This window comes from Orcinus orca, chromosome 7 (genome assembly GCF_937001465.1).
Source record: "Orcinus orca chromosome 7, mOrcOrc1.1, whole genome shotgun sequence".
Lineage (NCBI taxonomy): Eukaryota > Metazoa > Chordata > Mammalia > Artiodactyla > Delphinidae > Orcinus > Orcinus orca.
In genome coordinates, this window is record NC_064565.1 from 104,949,998 (window position 1) to 104,973,502 (window position 23,505).

At 41.2% G+C, this 23,505-nt stretch overlaps 1 protein-coding gene across 3 annotated transcripts in view; it reads right to left on the bottom strand.

Annotated features, from left to right (window-relative positions):
* The window catches only part of PAX3 (paired box 3), a 95,429-nt gene that overhangs the window by 19,103 nt on the left and 52,821 nt on the right, over positions 1-23,505 (bottom strand). For all 3 annotated transcript variants that reach the window (XM_004262660.3, XM_004262659.3, XM_033426825.2), the window contains exons 5-7: positions 12,360-12,565; positions 2,128-2,293; positions 1,035-1,249 (exon numbers count right to left, since the gene is read on the bottom strand). In XM_004262660.3, coding sequence (XP_004262708.1) covers positions 1,035-1,249; positions 2,128-2,293; positions 12,360-12,565 — 587 coding nt within the window. The remainder of the gene's footprint in view (positions 1-1,034; positions 1,250-2,127; positions 2,294-12,359; positions 12,566-23,505) is intronic.

The window sequence follows — 23,505 nt, forward strand, 5'->3', positions numbered from 1 at the left end:
ATATATGAGTCGTTATTTTGGCCACCCTTTGTGCCATTAAAATCTCATTTTCTGCCTATTAGAATGCCCTCTTGGTGTTTAGGCAGCAGTGATAGTCAGTGATTAGTGTGTAATTGAGTATAATTGTCTTTTCACTTTTCATTTGTGTCATTCTGAGCTTCTCTCTGTTTTTCTAACCACCAAGAGGAAAAAGGGGGTTAAGAAAAGATAAAGCTGTTAAAACTCTCACTCTCGGCCCTGAAGAGATTCTCGATTGCAATTATAGATTGCAACCCCTTCGTGACATTTCTCCAAATTCAGCGGGCAGCTCTCCTCGCCACCTGGGCCAAGTGCTCTCTAATAAAATCAAGTGATCTGTATTTAAACAACTGCTAATAATGTCAACCTCAGACAGATGCCACATGTAGGAAATTTAACCAACCCTCTGACATGCAATTATCAAGGCAATTTATTAATATAATCTCTCAAGAAAAGCTCATAGTTCAATGCAAATTAGAAAAACAATTACAACATTCAAATATCTATATATTCCCAAAGAGCAGTAATTCTCCTAATTTGTGCGTTTATAACTCATTTATCCTAGAGTTCTGTAGTCATCAGCTGGGTCTCTCTCCACACAACTTGTGAACCTCCTCTCCAAATACTGTATAAAAGCTTTGGTGTTTTCTAATTAAGTGTTTTTGCTCACAACCCTATCAGCTGACCAAATACCATTAAAAAAAGAAATGTGTGTGAACCTCTTACCCAAAACCCTGAACAAGGAGTGCAGAAGATGAACGCCTTGACAGCTAAGTATAACACACAATCTCTGTGATTACATTAAAAGTCACTTGGATTTTAAGTCTAAGCTACAACTTTTGATACAGCCCGTAGGAAGGGTGGAGAGAAAGGAAACCAGAAAACTGAAATCATGTGGCTTGTATAAAGAATACATTATGGTTTAAATTTGGCAATTCATTATATGACTGCCTCGGGGAATTGACTATTTGGTTCTGGTATACAGCAAATCGTCTGTCTGGAAACACGGGACTGACCTGAGGTGAAAGGCCATTGCCAATGGCGGGGTTCATGGGGTTGGAGGGCCCGGACGGAGGCACAAAGCTGTCTGTATAGCTGGAAAATCCATGCCTGGTGCTGGAGAGGCAGTAGGCAGAGCTGCTGTCCGGGGTGGAAGGAATAGTGCTTTGGTGTACAGTGCTTGGAGGAAGCGGCTGAGGTCTGTGGACCGTGCTGCTGGGATCCGACACGGCTGCAAGGAAGAAGGTCATCAGCCATAAATCTCCTTTGGAGGCCAGGAGAGAAAGTTCAGTACAAAAGTTCACAGTCACCAAGCCATCAGCAGTATATCCTGGTCAGCCACATGTAAATTTCAAACTGTCCTTCTTGACACTCAGGTCTAGAACCACTCCTAACTAATACAGCCACATCTCTGCACGTATGTGCAAGTACATAATTTATCTACATAGTTTCAACGCACACTCACCCAGAACAGAAATTCAGAAATCACATCGACAGTGCGAACAAACCTATTTTGGTAGTGAATGTTATTCATCAACACGAGGATTAACCCATGTAAGAACTGCAAGTCTCAAGCTTCTTATCAAATATACTTCCAAAGCATCTGAACACTAGTGTCATAGTATAGTTTCGAATGCCTGCAATGCTATCTTTCATAATGCAAACTAATTTAGTTTTATCATTTATCCCATTCACCTCTATGCACTAAGACAGAGGGACTTTTTATTAAAGCTTACCTTCCCTCTATTCCTACTGCAGTTAGGAGCCGTCACAGAACTTCAGTTAATGGCAGACTGGAGTATAAATGTAAAGTTTTAACAAATGAAAAGCAAACTGCATGCTTATTTAGGGATGCTGTTTTGTTTTGTTTTAAAATACTGAAACAGTATTATATTACAACACAGTTTATCTAGAGAGATTCAGACAGGTCACAGGACAAACTATGTTTCTGAAATGTGACAGGTATCAGTACTTTCAGGACAACCTGATGTAATGTAATGAACATACAAACAGCCACAAGGACACCGCAGAAGATTTCACTGCATAAATTAAGCAGCAAGGAACAAGATTGGGCGTTGCATCTTAACCCCCGACTCCATTCCTCCATACCTTGTGGAATAGCTGTGGGCTGGTAAGAGGTCTCGGACAGCTGGTATGTTGGCAGAGTCGGCATGGCCGTGGGAGGGAATCCCCCCGGAATGAGATGGTTGAAAGCCATCAGTTGATTGGCCCCAGCCTGCTTCCTCCATCTTGCACGGCGGTTGCTAAACCAGACCTATGGATTTAATTTAAAATTTGAGGATTTCACTGATGAAATAATAGTACAGTCTTAATGAATTTTTCATGCTAAAACAGATTAAAGGCCCCTTACTGACAGGGCAAATAGACACAAGAGCCGTCCACCTTCTGGGTTGTATTGTCAGGGAAGAAAGGAGAGTTAGAGGTCAGGGGTCAGTAGAGGGACTTCGAGGGCCTTCAATGGTCCTGCAGAGCCCCCACGAGCCCGGGGGGTGACCATGGGAAGGGATGGCTAAGCAGGGATGGGAACAACGGGAACTCCCTGCCATCACCATGAGCACCCTCCCACCTTCATGTACCGCAGCGTAACGGGGAGGATCCAGGAGTCTGTTTGGCCCCCGCGTGACACGTGTCCTAACTTGGTCTTACCTATCACACTAACCCTTGTTTTTTATAGTCTTATCAATGTGTTTGTATCTCTATGGACATTATGTGCACGATTCCTGGAAAGTCATATAAATTAACCAGAAGGATAAATGGAGCTATTCTACCATCCCTTCCAAAGTGTGAGACATTGTGCTGGTCTTCATGGAAATAGATGCTGAAGAGGTAAGTATTTCAAGAAATGAAAGCATTTTATCTATGAAGCTCTTTTAAATAGTGGGTTTATTTATTATTTCTTTCAACAGCAGCTGTAAGCACCTATCTTTTCAACAGAGGGCTAAAGGGGTGGATAAGATAGGATCCCTGCGCTCCAGTAGCTTACTGTCTCCTCCTCTAGGAACTCACGGAGTAACCAAGGTCACCAAAATAACTGCTCACAGGAGGTAGAAACTCCATGTGTGAAAATGCAGAGAAATTAGGAGAAGTTTAGAGTGGAGACAAAGTTTCAACTCCTTTTAAAACTTGGATATGATTTCGAAAAGTGGTCACGCCAGTTGGAAGAGATACAAGAGACAAGCATGTCTAAGAAAAGTTGAGACTTGATTTCCTTATAGAACAAAGTTAACAATTATACAACTTAAATGTAAATTTCAAGTCACAAAACTTTTTTTTATTTTTATTTTTTGCGGTATGCGGGCCTCTCACTGTTGTGGCCTCTCCTGTTGCGGAGCACAGGCTCCGGACGTGCAGGCTCAGCGGCCATGGCTCACGGGCCCAGCCGCTCCAAGGCATGTGGGATCCTCCCGGACCGGGGCACAAACCCGTGTCCCCTGCATCGGCAGGCGGACTCTCAACCACTGCGCCACCAGGGAAGCCCTAAAATTTTTAAAAGAGTGGAGAGAGGAATGTCTCCCTTCTGTAGCAAGAAAGCCCAGTTTAACAGATACTTTGCCAAGGTATCTGCTTAAACTTTTGCCAATCACCCAAGCATTTATCTGGAAAAGAGTTTGGTCATCTCTAACCATGATGCAAGACAGTTGTAAGGAAAGCTATTTGAACTTCCTCAGAACGCTAACATTTAATACTCCTTAAGTTTCCAACAGGAAAAGAAGGGAAGTCAATATTTTCCCATGTTGATACATAATTGAATTAGAGTTTTACTTAACTTAAGAAATTGCCACCTGGGATAACAGAACCATTGACAGCACTCAATTTCAGGTCTGCGTCAATTGTGTTTTCTCAGTGCAAGTCTAAGCGTCTGTTACCGGGACTCCCAAAGGCATCAGGGTAAGAAAACTGTTTTCAGGGAAGTGCTTGGAACAAGCTGGTTAGCCTGAGGAGGCTGGGGGTGAGAAATTAGGGTTGTTTTCATGCCTGAATGCACTGTCCCATACCACGCACTGTGTCATATTTTATAGTATAAAACCTCCAGATTAATGAGGCACACCTGGCTCAGGTGATGGGTTGCTTTTTTTTTTTTTCCTCCCCACACTTATCTAGACCAGCCCATGGGCAGTGCACCTTCAACTTTATGTACTAGGCTGGGAGGAGAGTTGAATTTCCAAAAGTTCTGATGTGACTTCACTCATTCAGACTTACTGTCTTCAAATCTACTGGTGAGATCCCTTATGAAGAACTCAGAAGCTTGCCACTTCTGACATTATCAGAGCATGTTGCCAATCTCTCTGTGCCAACTTCCTGCTGTAACTTTTAGATAAGCAAACCAAATGTGATTTTTCCAGTGGGTGGGCTCTGCCTGGTTAGTTGATCAGTCTTAACCTACTTTTGATCTACATTCATGCTAACGCCTCCATAATCCAATTTTTTAAATCAAAAATGTCTTTGCTCAGATAATAAATTAGAAGAAACATCATAACTACAAATCCCTTCAAAACATTAAATCCAAAAGGCTAGGGGTAAAGTTTTGGGGATTTTATTTCCATTTTTCCAAAATGATACAAGTAAATATTGATGACATGGAATAAACCTACCAGGAGTTGGATAAAAATTCTTATAGTTACAATACAGCATATATTATAACTACAATATAAGATGAAGAGGAAATAGTTGGGAAGCAAATCTTTACTGAAAAACAAACCTTCAACAGGAGGTTTCAGAGTTTCCCAAAGGGAGGAATTTAAATGTTGTTTAAATTTAGGCTAAATAAATCCAGAGGGCTATTCCTGAGGGAAGCAGGGCTTACTGAAGACTGAGCTGCCTGTCTCTGGCCATTTAACCAGAATTTTCTTTTTTTTCTTTTTTTTTTTGCGGTACGCGGGCCTCTCACTGTTGTGGCCTCTCCCGCTGCGGAGCACAGGCTCCGGACACGCAGGCTCAGCAGCCATGGCTCACGGGCCCAGCCACTCCGCGGCATGTGGGATCTTCCCAGACCGGGGCACGAACCCATGTCCCTTGCATCGGCAGGCGGACTCTCAACCACTGCGCCACCAGGGAAGCCCTTAACCAGATTTTTCTATCATCTTGCCCCTGCCAGCCTCTGCATCTCCTAGAACCAGCTGACACTGCCAAAAGAAGCACTAAAGGAAAAATATACTGAAGTTGCAAAATGGGAAACGGCCCTTGCCTTCTTTATGCTTTGAAACTCATAAACATCTATTTTTAATAGGAAAAAAAAATGCCCTTGAAATCACCTTCATTTTAAGTACCCAAACTGGCTATGCACAGTGATCCTGGGGTACTGTTATTAGCCCATCTTTGACTGAAAGACATTCCCTTGCCCTCAGAAGTCCTACCCAACTCTTCCAATATTGTCTGTCTAATTCCTAACAGACAATCAAGGAATAATCTACTGAATGGCTTCTGTAAGTGCAGAATACTGAATACGTTCATCTAAAATGGGTGGAAGGCATCTATGATTCAGTTGTTACTATCACGAGAAACTTTGTTTTGAAAAGAGTAGCAATTGCAACAGAGACAAACTGGCCTTTGATGTTCTGGAGGAGAATATGAGTGTTCCACCAATTTCTTAGCCAGAAGGGCAGGAAGAACAAGTTTTACTAAGCTATCTACCTATTAAATGTCATTCTACGATCTCTAATTCAATGTGATTTCACTCTCCCCACGCAGCATTACCTGGCCTTACACATCACACTTAGCATGGTAAGAAAGTGGGGCGGGAGACATACATTGGTGGATAACTACTCCCAGGCGTGGGTAATTGCTTACAATTGCCTGTATAATATCACACTACATCAGAACCTTCCCTCGCACCAAGTTTTTATTTCATTTGATGAACTGCAGCCTGGTTCATTTTCATCTGCTCCTGGATCTTTCCCTACTTGTACGTCTCTCTTCAGAGCCCTTCTACAAAGTCATATTCACGCTTTTGGACATGATATTTAGATCCATTCTGGAGTAATATAATATCAAATGATTTTTTGAAGCAAAATTTAAAATATAACATCATGATAACTAGGGAAAAAAGGTAATGAATCACAAAAGAACAGGTCTTTATAAATTTTTCTCTTCAAGAGTAAAAAAAGTACCAATTTGTTCTCAACAATGAAAGTTGTAAAAAAAACTTAATATTTTAAGAAATACGGTAATACTTTTCATTCACATGGAAGCAGTGCAGACCAGGCAATAGTTGAATCCCACCTTTCCCCACCCCTCACTACCTCTGTGATCTTGAACAATTTGCATAATATCTGTGGGTCTCTGTTTTCTCATCTGCTAAATGGGAGAAATAAAAAACTCCTGCAGGGCTTCCCTGGTGGCACAGTGGTTAAGAGTCCGCCTGCCGATGCAGGGGACACAGGTTCGTGCCCCGGTCCGGGAAGATCCCACATGCCGTGGAGCGGCTGGGCCCGTGAGCCATGGCCGCTGAGCCTGCGCGTCCGGAGCCTGTGCTCCGCAACAGGAGAGGCCACAACAGTGAGAGGCCCACGTACCACAAAAAAAAAAAAAAAAAGCTCCCTCACAAGATTGAGACAATATAATCAGTTAAATGAGACAATACAATCAAAGCTTGCAAAACACCTAAGAGATACTGTGTTCAGTAAATGTTAGTTATTAAATACAAACCACACTGAGAAATCCAAGAATTAAGAGACTTGCTTTGTTTTCTAAGCTCTCTGGTCTACAGCCAAAGCCTTTTGTGCCCCTGAGCAAACAGGAAAGTACCCAAATAACACCTCAAATAATTGAACGCCAGTTTGGCTTGAATGGAGACTTAGGTCCAAATTGCTTCCAAGGTTCATGGATTAGTGTTAATTGTCCCACGGTGTAAGCCTAATTTTGCCCGTCAATAAATTACTGGTTCACATTTTTGGCGTGGTCCTCAAAGGCAATCTAACCTACATTGTTCCAGATGGGTTATTTCAAATGCCATTTAAAAAATGGGAAGAGAATGTAATCATTAATCCTTAGAAAGAGAATTCACAACAAGATTATAAAATGTTTCATTAAATACTAGAGCTTAGGGGCTTCCCCGCTGGCGCAGTGGTTGAGAATCTGCCTGCTAATGCAGGGGACACGGGTTCGAGCCCTGGTCTGGGAGGATCCCACATGCCGCGAAGCAACTAGGCCCGTGAGCCACAACTACTGAGCCTGCGCGTCTGGAGCCTGTGCTCCGCAACAAGAGAGGCTGCGATAGTGAAAGGCCCGCGCACCGCGATGAAGAGTGGCCCCCGCTTGCCACAACTAGAGAAATCCCTCGCGTAGAAACGAAGGCCCAACACAGCAATAATTAATTAATTAATTAATAAACTCCTACCCCCAACATCTAAAAAAAAATGATTTAAAAAAAATACTAGAGCTGAAACTAAAGTGCCAATTACAGTACTTTCCAAGTAGGTAAATTCAGGACAAGCTGCTTGTTCCCTGGACCTTCCCACTCACTCCACTCCCTCTCTCCCATATCTCACACGCCCAGCCCTCTTCCCATTGCTGCTACCCAGCCTTGACCACCGTATGGAGAGCAGGTTGGGGAAAGGATGAGCAAGGCTGATGAGGAGAAATGCCACGCTCCTGTGAATGTCAGAGGATCACGACACACATGAAAGCGTACTTAACTGCATCTTTATGTATCCCAAGGGCAAACTCCTGCAGAGAATTGTAGGATGACCACATTTTTGCTTTATTATGGACTTCAGGACCAATATTCTGTACCTATCTTTAAACTATACAGATCTGGGGCTTCCCTGGTGGTGCAGTGGTTGAGAGTCCGCCTGCTGATGCAGGAGACGCGGGTTCGTGCCCCTGTCTGGGAAGATCCCACATGCCGCGGAGCGGCTGCGTCCATGAGCCATGGCCACTGAGCCTGCGCGTCCGGAGCCTGTGCTCCGCAACGGGAGAGGCCATGACAGTGAGAGGCCCGCGTACCGCAAAAAATAAAATAAAAATAAACTATACAGATCTGTTAGATGGCTTTAAACCACCATTGGGCTTCCCTGAGGATCACAAATTACTGATGCTATAAGGGTCCTGAGAGATCATGCATCCTAGGGGGTTTTAATTAAAGGAAAGAACGGGGGGGGATTTCCCTGGCAGTCCAGTGGTTAGGACTTCGCGCTCTCACTGCTGAGAGCCTGGGTTCAATCCCTGGTCGGGGAACTAAAATCCCATAAGCTGTGTGGTGCTGCCAAAAAAAAAAAAAAAGAAAGAAAGAAAGAACAGGAGGTGGTGATTTTTGGGAATATGATGAGAGCTAGGGGTCCTCTCCCTATTTAACACTTGTGCGCGCGCGCACACACACACACACACACACACACACACACACACACACAGGCAAAGGCACAACATTTGTGCACAAATCTCAAGTTTCCCAGATCTCCTGAAGTCCATCCATGATTATCCTGGTCATCCATGGACCCAGACTAAGATCATCTGATCTAAACCCCATATTTTCAAATTTGTATTTAAATTTTGAAAAACCTGAAGTCCAGCAGGATTACAGCAAAATTGTGACTTGCCCAACAAAACATTTTTGGCAAAGCTGAAACCAAAACCCACATCTTCTGACTCCTAGTTAAATGCTTTTCCACAAGCAGCTTCCTTTCCTGTCTTCCATTACCTGGGTGGTAAGAGAACAATGCTTGCCTACTTCCTGGAGTTTTAGATGGAATGTTTACTAAAACTTTTACACATCATAAATGTCTGCAAGTCACCCTTCCTTACAAAACTTTAGTGCTCGCCATTATTTGCATAGTAACAGCTGCCCAGGAGGTGAATTAGGCAAATTAGTCTTTGCTGTACAATAATTCTTAGATTGTGTACTCAGATTTGACTCTGATAAATATAACATAGCTACTGTCTAAACAAATTTTTATGGAATACTGACATAGGTCTAATTTATTAAAGCTTTAGTCTCATTTTTATCCAGAAGGGTTTAGAAGGTGTTTTTTTTTTCCCCCCTCTGGGAGGAAAAAAAAAGGAATGTAGACACATTTGGGTTTTTTGTGGGGGGGGGGGTGTGCGGTGTTTGGTGTTGGGTTTTCCCAGGTGCCCCAAATTAAAATAACTCACACTCTCTGGCTATCACTCAAACTGAGTTGACTTTGCTACTGCTTTCCCAGATCCTTCTAAAAACTAAAGGATTTTGTTCTGGCATTTTAATCAGTGATTAACTACTCCCTTCTTTTTCCTGCTGGGTTAAGTAAAAGATCCATATGCCGGGTGTTGTAGGGAATTTGTTAGGCTGTAGATCATAGCTGTGGTGCAAGATGTGATGTGTCTCAAGGGAACTAATGAAGCCATAAGGAATGCAAAGAGTCACCGGGTTAAAGCCACATTAGGACAGCTGTTAGGTTAATGAGGGCCCCGCTTCGGAGAGGAGGTCACTGTATAGAAAAATATGAACCACTCTTTATTGGTTTGCTCCCATGTCCTCTGGAAGTTAATGGGCCATTCTTATTCTCCTTTGACGTTCACTGAGCCAGATGCGAGTGCCGGGCACTGTACAAGCTGCATGCGGTTGAGATTAACTCTGTCCCCCCATCCTTGTCTTTGGCAAAAGCAACAATGAACGAGGGAGAGCAACACAGCACGCTCTTTTCAATTTTCCGTCACTCTCTTTGTTTGATTTCTTTACAGCCAATGTTTATTTTTTGAGTCTGAGTTCAGAACTGATCTTCAATCTATCTTAAGGACAGACCCAGTATGTGGGCTTGGCCAGCCAGAGAGGATAAGGACCAGATCCTGGAATATAGTGGGCACTCAGTAAAGGTTTGCCAAAAGAATGGAAGAATGAATGGACCTCACTTTACATTTAAACCAGGTGATCACATAACTATAATAAAAACAAATAGATTTGATATATGTAATATTTGTAGCATTATTATATATATTATAATACATACACTGTATATATTACCATAAAATAATGTGATATTTATATATACGTCTATAAATATCATGATTTGTGGTCAGCGGTGGTCATTTCTGGGAAGGAGCGCTATATCACAATGGAATAGGCAGAGGGATCGAATAGCTCCAGCTGTAAAACACTTGTGTTGCAAACCCCAGCGTATCTGTGACTCTTCCCTACACTCACCTTTGCACCCACCTCCAGCTCACACGATCAGCTGCCTACCTTCCACCTTTCAAGGCAGTTCTCTCCCTTCCATCCTCACTGCCACTGACCTACTTCAGAAACCACTGAAAAGTTTGCCGTTGTCCATGTACCACCCCTAAACTCCACAGAGTGCCTGGTACATAACAAGGATTCCTGAAATGACGAGTGAATAACCTGAGTTGACACACTTCTGTATGTTATATCTGACATAATCATATTCTCCCCATAATGATAACCAAAGTTAAGAATGAACATTTTCACAAGTACCAAAAAATAAACACTAAGAATACAAAGAGAGCAAATAGATTTTCAAGCAATCATATTCCTTCCTGCCACCCTAGCACTCCCTACCCTTAACTAAATTGAACTATTCACTGTGTTCTCAACACGACTAGAGTGAAAAATGAAAGGTCATCTGATATGCAACTCATGTGCTTCCGACTCTGTGCTTTTGCTCATTATTCTGTATTACCAAAATACTCTCCCAACCTCCCTGTCCAATGAATATCTATCTAAACTCAAAAGGCCATCGGAACCCTCCCTTCTTCATGATCCCCTCTTGCTTACTCCAATAAAATCTCACCCTTTCCTCTTCTCGACTCTCACTGCACTTCAGCTCTCTCTAACGCACTTATCATCTCGGCTTTGTTTTTAAATTATTCATGCGTTTACTTTATTACCCATTAAATACTAGTTCCTTGAGAAATTTGTCTTAATTCATCTTAGTGTTCCTTGGCCTTCCTAGCACTGTGATGATCAGAAAGAAAGTCAAGTTGAAGAAAACAATCCCTCTGACTTGGCTCTGCAGGCTACGAGAGGCTATTCCAAAATAGTCTGTGATAGGAGAGGTAGTTAGATGCTTATGGGAAAGTGTCGATCAATCTGGAGACCACATCAACTGCCTAGTTCGCTGCTGAGTCCCCAGCCTCACTCTAACTATGAACGTCAAGTATCTGGCAATAACATGACGTTTCCAGACAAGGTAACTTCACTCCTGGGGCAGTAAGGGGTTCCAGGATACCCTGAGGCATTTGTAACCTTTCCAACCATGCTTTACTGCCTTGAGAAGAAAGTTCATTACTCATAATGAAACATTATTCTATCACTCAATAGAAACATATTACACCAAAGTAGCCTTTCCAGAGGGTTCAGAACACTTCTGAGTTGAAAAGATAATTTTAAATGTTCTTTAAATAATATAGTTACTTGCAATGCTTCTAGACTTAAAGGAAGGGATTTTACCTTATATAACGTTGCACATCTTCAGAATTGAAAGGCCATAGGGAGGAAGTGTATGGAATCCAATTACCTCCATCACTTACTAGCTACATGACTTTGGGTAGCTACTTAAATAGTCTGAGTCTCAGCTTCCTCATCTATAAATTGGGGATATTAATAGCACCAACCTAGGGTTTTAACGGTGAGTAAATGAACTGATTCTTATAAAGCATTTAGAACAGTGCCTGGCACAGAGTAACCACTCAAAATTTTGCTATTATCTATGTACCACCCCCAAAGTCTATACAGTGCTTGGTACATAACAAGGATTCCTGAAATGGTGAATAAATAATGTGAATTGACACCCTTCTCTGTGATACATCTGATATAATTACATTCTCCTCATAATGACAACCAAAGTCTAAAATAAGAATGTCTACTTTCATAAATACAAAAAAAAATACTAAGAATACAAAGAAAGCTAATTAAATGGATCACAGTTTTAAATCTATACATATAAAATACTTGTATCAAATAATGTGATAGAAAAGAAGCCAAATATAGCCATCACATCAATAAATTTAATTGGACTTATCAACCTATTCAGAGGAAAAGGAAAACTTTCTGACTGGTTAGCAAAGTAATATGTTGCTGTATACCACAGACATACGTTGGGGGAGATGGCGGGGCAGGGGGCGAGGGGGGGGTGTTGGCAGGAGGTGCTTGGACCAAGCACATGCAATAAAATGGAAACGGAGGTCATGACGTCATTATCACGACACGGCGAAATATGAAGGAAAGAAATGAGAGAGAAAGGAAGAACTTTATAATGTGAGAGGCTGCCATTCACAATGAAGGATCATTCCTGATATATTTACTTTCTTGGTCTGAAATATGCTTTAGAGGAGAAGACACTCTTGTTTCCCGTGTGGGTTTAAGCAGGAAGGGGATGTTTGGATGTCAGTACCTGTACTCGGGCCTCGGTGAGCTTTGCCCTCTGGGCCAGTTCCTCCCTAGTGTAAATATCAGGATAGTGAGTTCTTTCAAAAGCCCGTTCCAGTTCTTCAAGCTGCTCTGCTGTGAAAGTGGTTCGGCTCCTGCGCTGTTTCCTCTTGAGCGGTAAATCTGGTTCAGAGTCGATGTCAGAGCCTTCATCTGATTGGGGTGCCGAGGCTAAAAGCACAGGAGAACAAAAGTGATCAAATGTGAATCAAAAAACAAGTCTGGGGAGTTCACTGGTGGCTGAGCGGTGAGGATTCAGCACTGTCACTGCCATGGCCCGGGTTCGATACCTGGTCAAGGAACTGAGATGCCACAAGCTTCTTGGAGTGCCAAAATATGAAAAAAAAAAAAAAAACAGTCTGACCAAGCTATAATGATTCAAATCCTAGTCTAAAGTACATTCCCAATGTCCTCCCACTGACACAAAGCCCCTCCTTGCAGTATTACATTATTAAATGGTATTTAATCTCTTCCCCTATCCCATCTCCAAGGCCCCCAGGCAGAAATAATTGCTCTCTGCACCTGTCATTCTAAGCCCATTATGAACTCTTAGAAAGCAGAGACAGGCCTTACTCCATGTTTCTGGCCCATGTCCTTAGCCTTTAATGGGTACTCCGTTCTTGTCTAATAAATGAATCACATTTAATCTGGTTCCTGATCAATCTTCACCAGCCTTTAGACCAGGAAAAAATTTGTTAAAAAGTGATTTTTTAAATTAATATTCCAAAACTGACTTCGTATCTAAAAAGGCAATAATCGTAAACTAGTGCAGGATTCCTATAAATTTGCAGACTGTACCGCTCCTATAAGAAACACCGTGTTAAATTTACTCTCTCATTGCCAGATATTAGGAAATGCTTTAAGGAGAGTTTAGACATTGTTAATGCAAATCTCAAGAACAGACTCAGGAAGAAGCAGGCATAGTCTACTAAACTGTTTCTAAACAGAAGTTCAGAGTCTGGGTCTGATAAGGCAGCTGCTTAGGACCGCTGCCTAGTTTGAGGAGCTCAGTGCAAAATAAAAACGCAGGACCCCCGTGTTCACAAGTTATCACGAATTTCAAGATGGCAACTACAGCGCATAAAACTAAGCACGGGGCCTTCTGCACATGGGGCCCTGAGCGACTGCATAGGCCACACGTCCCTGAAGCCAGCCTTGCTACAGGCCCCCTCCTCACCAAAGCTTGAATTTGCCTGTATGAGCACGCATCAGGAAGGAGACCTTCCAGTTTTAGTATGCAGGCGCCCAAGAAACCGGAGGAGGAGTTGGGAAATTAAGTCGAAATTGGCATTAATGATGCAATTTAGCGTCTGTGAGTTGTGACAGTAGAGTACCTGTTGGCCAACAGCAGGTTCTTCAGCTTGAGGATGCACCAGACATAGGGCTCTCGGTAGGAGAGCAGCCCCCTCCCAGAGGCCTGGCCCTCAGGACAGTGGCAGAGGTTGTCAGAGGGCTACCAGGCCACAGACTCTTGAGTGTAGCGTGGGAGCCAGAGCAGCCTTGCCCCTGAACACATGCAAATGCTCTCAAAACTTCCCAAATAACTGGAGGATCCTCTGGGGAAGAGGCTGAGGTGTGCTGTCAGCAAATGAGGAGAGAAAGCCAGAAAATTGTAGATGACTAATGTCAACGTCAAGGTAACTCATCTCCGCCCCCCAGGCTGGTAGAACCTGGGGAAATGCCGGAAGTGCAAGAAGGATCCTAAAATGAAGTATCTCCTATACTACTAATTCTCTTTTCTCTTAAGCTCAAACTTAGTTCTGCCCTATAGAAATTTAAAATTTCATTTTACTTCAGTATAAATTATAAGCTGCCCCAAAAGGTACACATCCAAAATAACCCACAAATATAATTTTAAGTTTTCTAATATTTTAGTCCTTCTACATTTTATTCACATTCAAATACTGTGAAATTAAGAGCGTAAATTAATAATATGTATGACAAATCAAAGAAAACCGATACTGGCACATAAAAGCAAAAGGGAATTATATAATATGTGATGCTCTACTGTATGCTAGCCATCAAGCTTGGTTTTTCAATTGTTATCTAATTTAATGTAAAATGGTCTAATTTAATATAAATCTTATTTTAGGAAATGTTAGTATTAACTGAAAGAAAGAAAAATAGACTTTAAGTATGCTAACACTTTACAGGAGTATTAACATGCTAAGAAATATGTCATTCATTGCATTATAAACTTCAAAAGCAGCCAATACAACTTACATGTGTATACCTTTAATAAACGTGAACCAAATTAAAAGAACAATAATTTGTGCCTAATTGTAGGGCAGCGGTTCTCAAACCTCTGGAGCATCAGAATCCCTGGAAGAACCTATTAAAAACCAGATGGCTGTCCCCTCTCCTTATTCCATACGTCTGGGGTGGGCTCTGAGAATTCACATTTTTAACACATTCCCTGGCGATTGACGCTGATGTTACTGATCCTGGACAGACACTTTGAGAACGCTCTGCAGAACATTTCAGATTAATTATTCACTTCCCCCTCAAAATTCCCAAGTATATAAAATATTTTCTGCCACAATTTATCCAAAAAATTGCTCCCACCTGTATTTTTTTCCGTTATAAATAATATACTCCCCAAGAAACAGATTACTCATTCCCCTAAGAAGAAAATAAATTTTTATAAAATGTTTTCCTTCCATGCTTCCAGTTTCTGTTGCCCTGACTCTTCTGTCTAAAGTGAATTCAGGTGAAAAACTCAACAGCATTTAAGAACTGACCAAAATCTCTCCTCTGCCTGTGAGAACCTTAAATCTTTGCTTGCACTTTCTCTTACTATGATCCCATTAGGATAATAGTATGTGGAAATTTTCATGTTTCCTTTGGGAGTCTCTGGGGCTAGTAAATCCTCCCAAGTAAATATGATGTGCCATGCACTGTCAGGTCAATTAATCAAAATCATCGCTGGTTTCTGGAGAAAGAGGGCTGCTTAGATGTACAAGTACCAACCAGAGTTAATTCTGAGGGTCAAGACCACTGTTTCACCTTAACAATTAACATCCCCCAGAATAGAAGCTCTATGAGCTCAAGACCCTTCCTTTGCCTTGTTCATTGCTAGAATTACTGCTGGAACATAATAGGTGCTCAATAAATACATGCTGAATGACTAGAAGTACAGGAGAAAAATTAAGTTTTGAACCAAAACTCACTTTTCTGTCACAATTTTACATCTTTAAAATGGAAATTCTGCTCTTTTGAGTCACCCAACTACCACTTATAGATGAGCTTTGGGGCGGGGGTTGTGAGTCCTTGAAAATTACTTGGAAATTCTTGCAAGTACTTGCATGCCTGAATTTTTCTAGGAAATAATTACCAATTTTTTCAAAGAGGATTGTGATTTTTAAAAAAAGATGAAGAACCACCAACAGTCAGTGATAAACAAGACTCAAGACTATCTGAGTTCAATAGCACAGCCTTTACCACCAAAAATAAATTTTTCTTTAACAAGCTAGCAAATTACTACTTTTATTCCTAGACTGTTTATTCAAAAGCAATCCAAAGGTTCCATCTAACTAGGAAAAACTCCAAATAGCATCATTTTAAAGACACTGAGGAAACGATTTGCCTGATTTTTCTGCTAGAAAATTATCTGAACCAGCTGATCATTTTTGACACGATGAAGCCACAACCTTACAAGTCAATTCTAACTTTTCCCCATCTGTAAACTCCGAAAGGATGTGGGCTTTAAAAAATGTTCAGTCAGCAACCCTAGATTAATCTACCAGCTAGGAAATACTAGCTCTTTCTAAAGATGGAAACACTACCATTTCTTATACTACTCAATAGAATTAAAATGTTTTTTGTGTTTTTTTTTTAATTTATTTTATTTTTGGCTGCGCTGGGTCTTCATTGCCGCGAGCAGGCTTTCCCTAGTTGCGGTGAGCAGGGTCTACTCTTCATTGCAGTGCACAGGCTTCTCATTGCGGTGGCTTCTCTTGTTGCGGAGCACGTGCTCTAGGCAGGTGGGCTTCAGTAGTTGTGGCTCACGGGCTCTAGAGCGCAGGCTCAGTAGTTGTGGTGCACGGGCTTGGTTGCTCCGCGGCATGTGGGATCTTCCTGGACCAGGGCTTGAACCCGTGTTCCCTGCATTGGCAGGTGGATTCTTAACCACTGCACCACCAGGGAAGCCCTAAAATGTATTATTTACACAGAACATGGTTCACAATAATGTCCTAAATTTGAATCATTCAGTTTTTACCAAAAACAAGTCTAAAACTTAAATCCCATTTTAATAGCACAAATTAAATCAATCCGTTGAAGTTCTATTTTACATATTTAACTTTACTCAAGATACTGGAACAAATTCGATACTAGATACCAAGTATCTAATCTTGCTAAATATTTCAGCAAAGTAAAAACAAGGCCTTTCTTTCAGACAGCTTGACAGAAAGAAATTATTTTTTTTCTGTGAATAATATTTAAGCTATGACTTGAAAACTACAAGCAGTGTTAGCAAGACAGTTATCTAAATGCTAATAAATTGCCAGGATATAGCAACTAGATTAAATATAATTTCTTCAGTCTATTTATACTGTCTGGCCTTAATTTTTTTTTTTTTTTTTTCGGTACGCGGGCCTCTCACTGCTGTGGCCTCTCCCGCTGTGGAGCACAGGCCCCGGACGCACAGGCTCAGCGGCCATGGCTCACGGGCCCAGTCGCTCCACGGCATGTGGGATCTTCCCGGACCGGGGCACGAACCCGTGTCTCCTGCATCGGCAGGCGGACTCTCAACCACTGCGCCATCAGGGAAGCCCTGGCCTTAATATTAAAGGGAGACTTTCATACATTTAAGTTGCTCAGTCACATTCTACACCTGCCTTCACAAAGTTTGCTTTACTGTTCTTTAGAGACATTGTCCCCTAATTTGAAATTCCAGAATAGTTCTCATAAGAAAATCCATATCAATACATAATACATGGTCCTTTAAGTGGAGATTTTATTGTTTTAATTGCATAAAAATTCTCAGATTTTATCCTAATCCATATTCTTATCAGACTTTGAAAGTTTTGACTCTATTACCAAAACCCCTTCACAATCCATTCTCTGACTTATACATTTGTTTAACTCAATGTCACCAATGAACCTGAAGCAAACCTTCCCAAGAGGTGGAGAATTTCTCTCCTTTCCTTACGTAACTACACAAAAACCCGTGAAGTAAATACTCACCCCAGAAAAAGGAAAGATTCAGAGAGGTTATTCAGGTCACACAACTTGGAAACTGGGATTTGACCCAGGTTTATGGGACTTCGGAGAACTCTCTCTCATCTAGCCTGGAGTGTTCTAAATAGGTGTTGAGTTTCTTTATCACACACACACACACACAAACAGTCCCCTTTTGAAGAGGAATACCGGAAACACACCAAAACAGGAATCCCAATGTAAATCATTTAGCTGATTGCCACTACTATTCTTATTTGTCCCAAATTTTCAAAACTTCTTAGAACCAAATGAAATTGACAGAAATACAACAGTTTAATCAATAGTATATGCCAAATCAATTTCCCAATTGAATTTAATTCAACAAATATTTATTGAATTCTTTATATATTCAAAGTATAGATGTTTAACGACAATAAAGCACTAAGAAATGGATCAATTTTCCAAGATATTGAATGAATTTAAGAAATTAAAGCAGTCAGTCTGACCATGTGCAGTCTCCATTAATAATCATCACAGACGCTTAGTTCTAAGATCCAGGGTCAATAGGGAAAATACTACTGTTCACAAGCAGTTGAACTGATCACTCTGTTTATATCTTTATTAAAGTCTTCTTTTTTGATATTAAAGGCACCTTAGTGAAAGGATATCAAGAGCTGTAAAGTAACCTCAAATTCTTTTTAGGCAAAAGCGTAGGAATAAAAACTTGAAATCTGTTGGGATATTCACAAGTTATTCAGCAGAAACCTCAGCGTGATCACCAGGAAAATGTCACCTCTCACCCAGGTGCCTGAGTGTTTCAACTCTGTGCTTTATTCTTAATTTTAAAAGAAGCTCATTTCTTCTTTTTCTATGTTAAGCTAATTCTAGGTCTTAGGAGCAAAATTTTTAGTTATCCCAATCATCTCACATTAACTCCCCAAATCAACCTTGGGAAAATGGACATTTTCTGCTTAAAGAAAAAAAAAAAAAGATCAAGCATAGGCAACAATCATACCCCATAGGATTACAAATTCTTCTTTCGGAAACAAATCAAACTGGGAGGAGAAGGCAGAAGTATTACCACCAGCGGACCAACCATGAAGTTTAATTAAAGAAGGAATTACAGAATTAGAGAGTATGTCTTTGTCCGTTAACCCCTTGTGACCTCTTCTATAGCCTCAGGAAATATTTCATCCTAGTTAATGCTATTATACATGAGATCTTACCTCAATTTTATAGGGATTTAGTCACGTGGAATTCTATAATTATTGGTTTCCAGACCAGTATAATTCAGAGATGGGAGACAGGCAAAAAATGGAGAGCCAAAATTATTCACAAGCATGCACTTGGCACACTGTCTTTCTTCTCAGCAAGACTTTTCATCTGAATAATTAAAGAATCAAAACATGACAACCATTTAAACTCTATGTTTTCCCCAGATATAACACAATGCAATTTACAGACATGGGAGGAGGTGGGGGGAATCTCTCTCTGCAGGTTTTGAGGCTGAACTTCCTTGGTCAACTGTCATTTATTCTAAGACAGCCTCAGACCAAATCAGATGGTCGTCCCATCTGTACTAACCTTTCCAAGCAAAACCTGTCAGCGTCGGCACTCGAAGCTATGTTTCACCGATGAAAGAACAAGATACAGATAAAAATCGTGCCTAAGAGCCCCACAAGGTGGTTTCACCCTGTGTCAGACAGCATGAAGGTATTTCAGAAGTATATCCCATGAGGTCTTTAACGGGTCAACTTGAAGTTGGATGTACTTACTTGGCTAATTGTAGAATGTCTCCTGTGTTTGTGAGTTTTACCATTCAACACCAAGGGGACAATGGGACAACTAACTGTTTTCTGATCTGAAATAGCCCTTTTACACTGAGAGAGATGTGAATGACCTCTCTCGTGTTTACTCGGGTGAAAATCAGGAAGAGTCTGATATTCCCTCACAGACCCAGAGTAAATGACAAATGACACTTTCCCTTTGTGATCTTTGGGATTTTTGTTGACTTATTTGGAGGCTTTTGTTGGATCCCAAGAAATGGCCTGTGGCCGAGGCCTATTCTACCGATTTCCACGCTCCATCTGTGGAATCCATCAATGGAGCGTTTACCCTCATTCAGGGCTCTGACACCTGCCTGGCAGGGAGCAGCAGACACAAAGAAAGCCGGAGTGGATGAGAAAGGGGAGGTTGGGTGTTTTTTTTTTTCCAGAGGAGGGAGGAGGGGGAGGTTGAAATGGAAGCACAGTAGGGGTTAATCCAAGCCAGTTGAGAGACTTCAGCACCTGGAAGCTTCTCTGCCACATTAATTCACAAGCTAAGAAGTAATCGGCAACATTATTTTTTTTTAATGTTTTTAAATTGTATATACGTCAAGAGAAGGAAACAAGAAGAGACCCCGCTGAAAGGAACAAACCAAAGATTTACAACAAAACCCTAAAGTAGATCTAGAAAGCGGGTGTGACCTAACAAACTCAAGCTATCTAAGGAACTTTCCAGAATTCCTAACTCAGAACTAGGATTTGAGTAATTGTGACCATGATCATTGATAAACTAGGAGAGATAGTTTATAACCTGATCAGTGGCCTCTTGGCGGGTGGCGGGGGGGGGGGGGGTCAGGGGGTCTTGTTTTGCTTTTATTGCCTCTACAACTTCTCCCCCAATTTGCCAGTCCAAAAATCTTTAGCAAGTGCAAAAAAAAAAAAAAAAAAGCAGGACAGTGTATGGCAAGAATATTCTGGGCTCTCTCTCGGAAAGGTTCTTTTAAGAACTCTAAATCTAATTAAGACCCTCCAGCCATTCACCTACTCTCGTTCCCGCCCAGCAGTCCCCATCTGGGGGCTGCAGAAATGTAACGCCGGTCCCCTCCCCTCTGACCCAAGCCCTTCCCTCGGAAGCCGCCTTCTCACAGCACGGGGTCATTAGAAGGAAAATAAGCTCCTGCCAGGTTGGTGCTAATCAAAATAGCGCAAATAAACCCTGACACTCAACAACTCCCCGAGTCCCTGCTGCCCTGGGAGGAGAGTACAGATTGGTTATGAATATGGCCGGCCGCGGGGGCAGTCCAGGAGGGCCGCGTGTGCTCCGGGGCCCGAGAGTGACTTGAAATGCACAACATGGACCATTGGGTGTTTATTTAAGATAAGGGCTGACAAGCAGAGCCTGGCTGAACGGCCAAGCTGCCTCCGAGGCAATGAGCTGCGTGGCCCTAAAGACCCCGGATCCTGAGGTTCTAATAACATTGAATTTCAGGTGTGTGTTGGATCTCAATCCACGTTACGCTGAGGAAATGTAATCCGGTGGAGTTCCCTCCTAACAGCCACTACCTGACCATTAGTCACTTAAAAGGCCTCCTTTGTAACAACACAGCTAGAAAGAGGCTATTTCTCCTTCACTTATTGCAGCCCCGCTAGTGATTATTTTTAGTAGCTGTATTCGTTGATGTGTTTAAGTAAAAACATGTTTGTGCCCTTTCTTTTCCCCGACACAAGCAACATGTTGCTTAAAGGAGCCACAAAATCCCAACCAAACTGCTGTTTCAGCACCTCCTTCCAAAGGCATAAAGTGAAGAAGGAATCGTTACTACTTTTGGGGACCCTGACAGTGACCCAGATTAACCCAGTGGCTTCTTAAACCCTTTATTTTGAGATCTACGTGTGTGTAACAAGAATCCTTTTAACGAAATGAATCTCTCTCATCAAGCAAAGATGAAGCCACACTTCCCTACCCGACCCCGGCAAATGATTTCTACTCGCAAATATTTGTTTTCAATGGCTTTTTGAAACTTCGTGGTAACCACCACCAGCGTGTTTCAAAGAGAAAAAAAGAAAATGTGTTGCTATTCAATTAGGAAAACCGATTAGTTAACTAATTAGTCAGCTAACAGCATTCTAAGAATAGTCTCCCCTGATAAGAACTTTCCTCCCTCAAGAGCTTAAAAGTCAGTCATAATTAAAATTAAGAGCCAGAGCTCTCTCAGTGCTGAAGTCTCCGTGTCTCTAAAAGCAGTAAGCTAGGTTTTGGTTTACTGGGACTGGATTGCAGGGAGCAAAGAAAGGTAATTTGCACACTGAAGGGGAACAGGAAAACAGTAGTTCTTGTGAAAGGAAAAGGGCCAAGTGACTTTTATTTACAATTGCCAAGAGAGAGGCCATTATTGACCATATGTGCCACAATTGCCCTCTTATCACAGGCTGGCCATCATGTCCTTTGGGAGCTGTTAATGAACTGGGTAATTGAGCTGCTGACATGTGTTACCAAAACAAAACAATAGGAAGAAGAGACAAATGAACATTTTATTTGCCAATCAGAGTAGGTTCAGCTTTTCAGGGAGCTGCAGCTAAGTAACTGACTGAATACATAAAACAGTGCATTGAGAGCAAGCAGATGCAGACACAATAATAGTTAACTGACAGCTTATGGCCCATCTGTGCTTAACATTTTGTTAGAGAAATTACTTGACTTGCTAAAGAGACAAGTCATACATCTGCCCCAAGTGCTGCATTATAAGAGATAAATCATCAGCTAAACTGTTTCATGACAATGAAAATGACAATGCTTATTAACAGTTATGCTGGGATATTTTGTCAGCACAGCTTGACACAGTTATTACTTACTAAAAGTGTGACAACTCATAGACATTCAATGGAATTGAGTCAGGAAAGAAAATCAGGACACAGCAAACAAGTTGAAAGAACAATAGGCATTTTTAATCTCTCAGGATTAAATATGCATTTCTAAAATGTTATGAATGAAAAAAAAATGCATGAAATAGAACATAAGATCATGTTCCATATAGTAATTATGTATCTTTCTTCCATTTACACCTTATTTATGCACAACTGTAGAATATTGGAAATGCTCTCGTTCTGGGTGGCTTACCACTAATATCACCAATGATATCAGTTTAAGAAATAATTGTGGCTAGCCATTTTACTTTCCCAAACATACCTTCTTTTCCTCCTTTGGGAAAATATTTCTCTAATAGGGAAAGAAAAACCATGTTGCAAAACACCCACTTTATGAGGAGATTTAGCTTATGTTTTTGTTACTGCATCTGAATTGATACCATATTTTTTGGTCCAAGTGTTCATCCACTGCCATGTAGAACAACTTAATTCTGAAATCATTTTTATGTAAACTGGTTAACTAGAGGCAGAACATGGATCTCTCAAAGCCCTTCTTGTGATGGTTCCTTCAACATTCTGGCAAAATCACCTCCATAACAGTAATAATGATATAAGAAAAGCTGCTATTCACTGATTTACTGACAGCTTACTATAGCCAACCACTGCTTCCAGCGTTCTTGATGTGCATTTTCTTTCATCGTTACCAAAACCCTATTGGAGTATTGTCATCCCCATTTTACAGATGAGAAAAAAATGAGGTCTCAAGAGTAATGTAACCTACCTGATCAATGAGAACTAAGAGAGGCTACCCAAATATAAGATCAATGAGTAACATTGTTATTTGAGGAACAGGTCGGTTAAACCATTGATGTGGGTTGAAAAAAAAAGGCCAGTATCGTCACATTTTTCTTCCAAGTCACAGTCAACCCTATAAATCCGTTGCAAAAACATGACCATAAAAGGTGAGTGATATTTTCCATGGTGGTTGGTGTATGTGAAATTATGTTACATACAGTTACTAAGAAAGAATTCTGGCTATGAAACCCAAACCTTAACTATATTTACAGAGCTTTAAATAAGACACAGTTGACAAAGAACCACCCTGCCTTTATTTTCCACTATCGAATATTTCTGCTATTGTGTGCATCAGTCATTTAAAAGTCAACAAATAAACTAAGGCTGAATATATAAAAGAGGTGACCAGTTACACAAAGAGCCTTTCAGCAGGTAGAAAACAAAAGAATGCTTTTGCCACCCTTATGAAGACAAGATAACCCAAGACACACAAAACCTAAACAACTAAACTTTGTCAGGATTAGC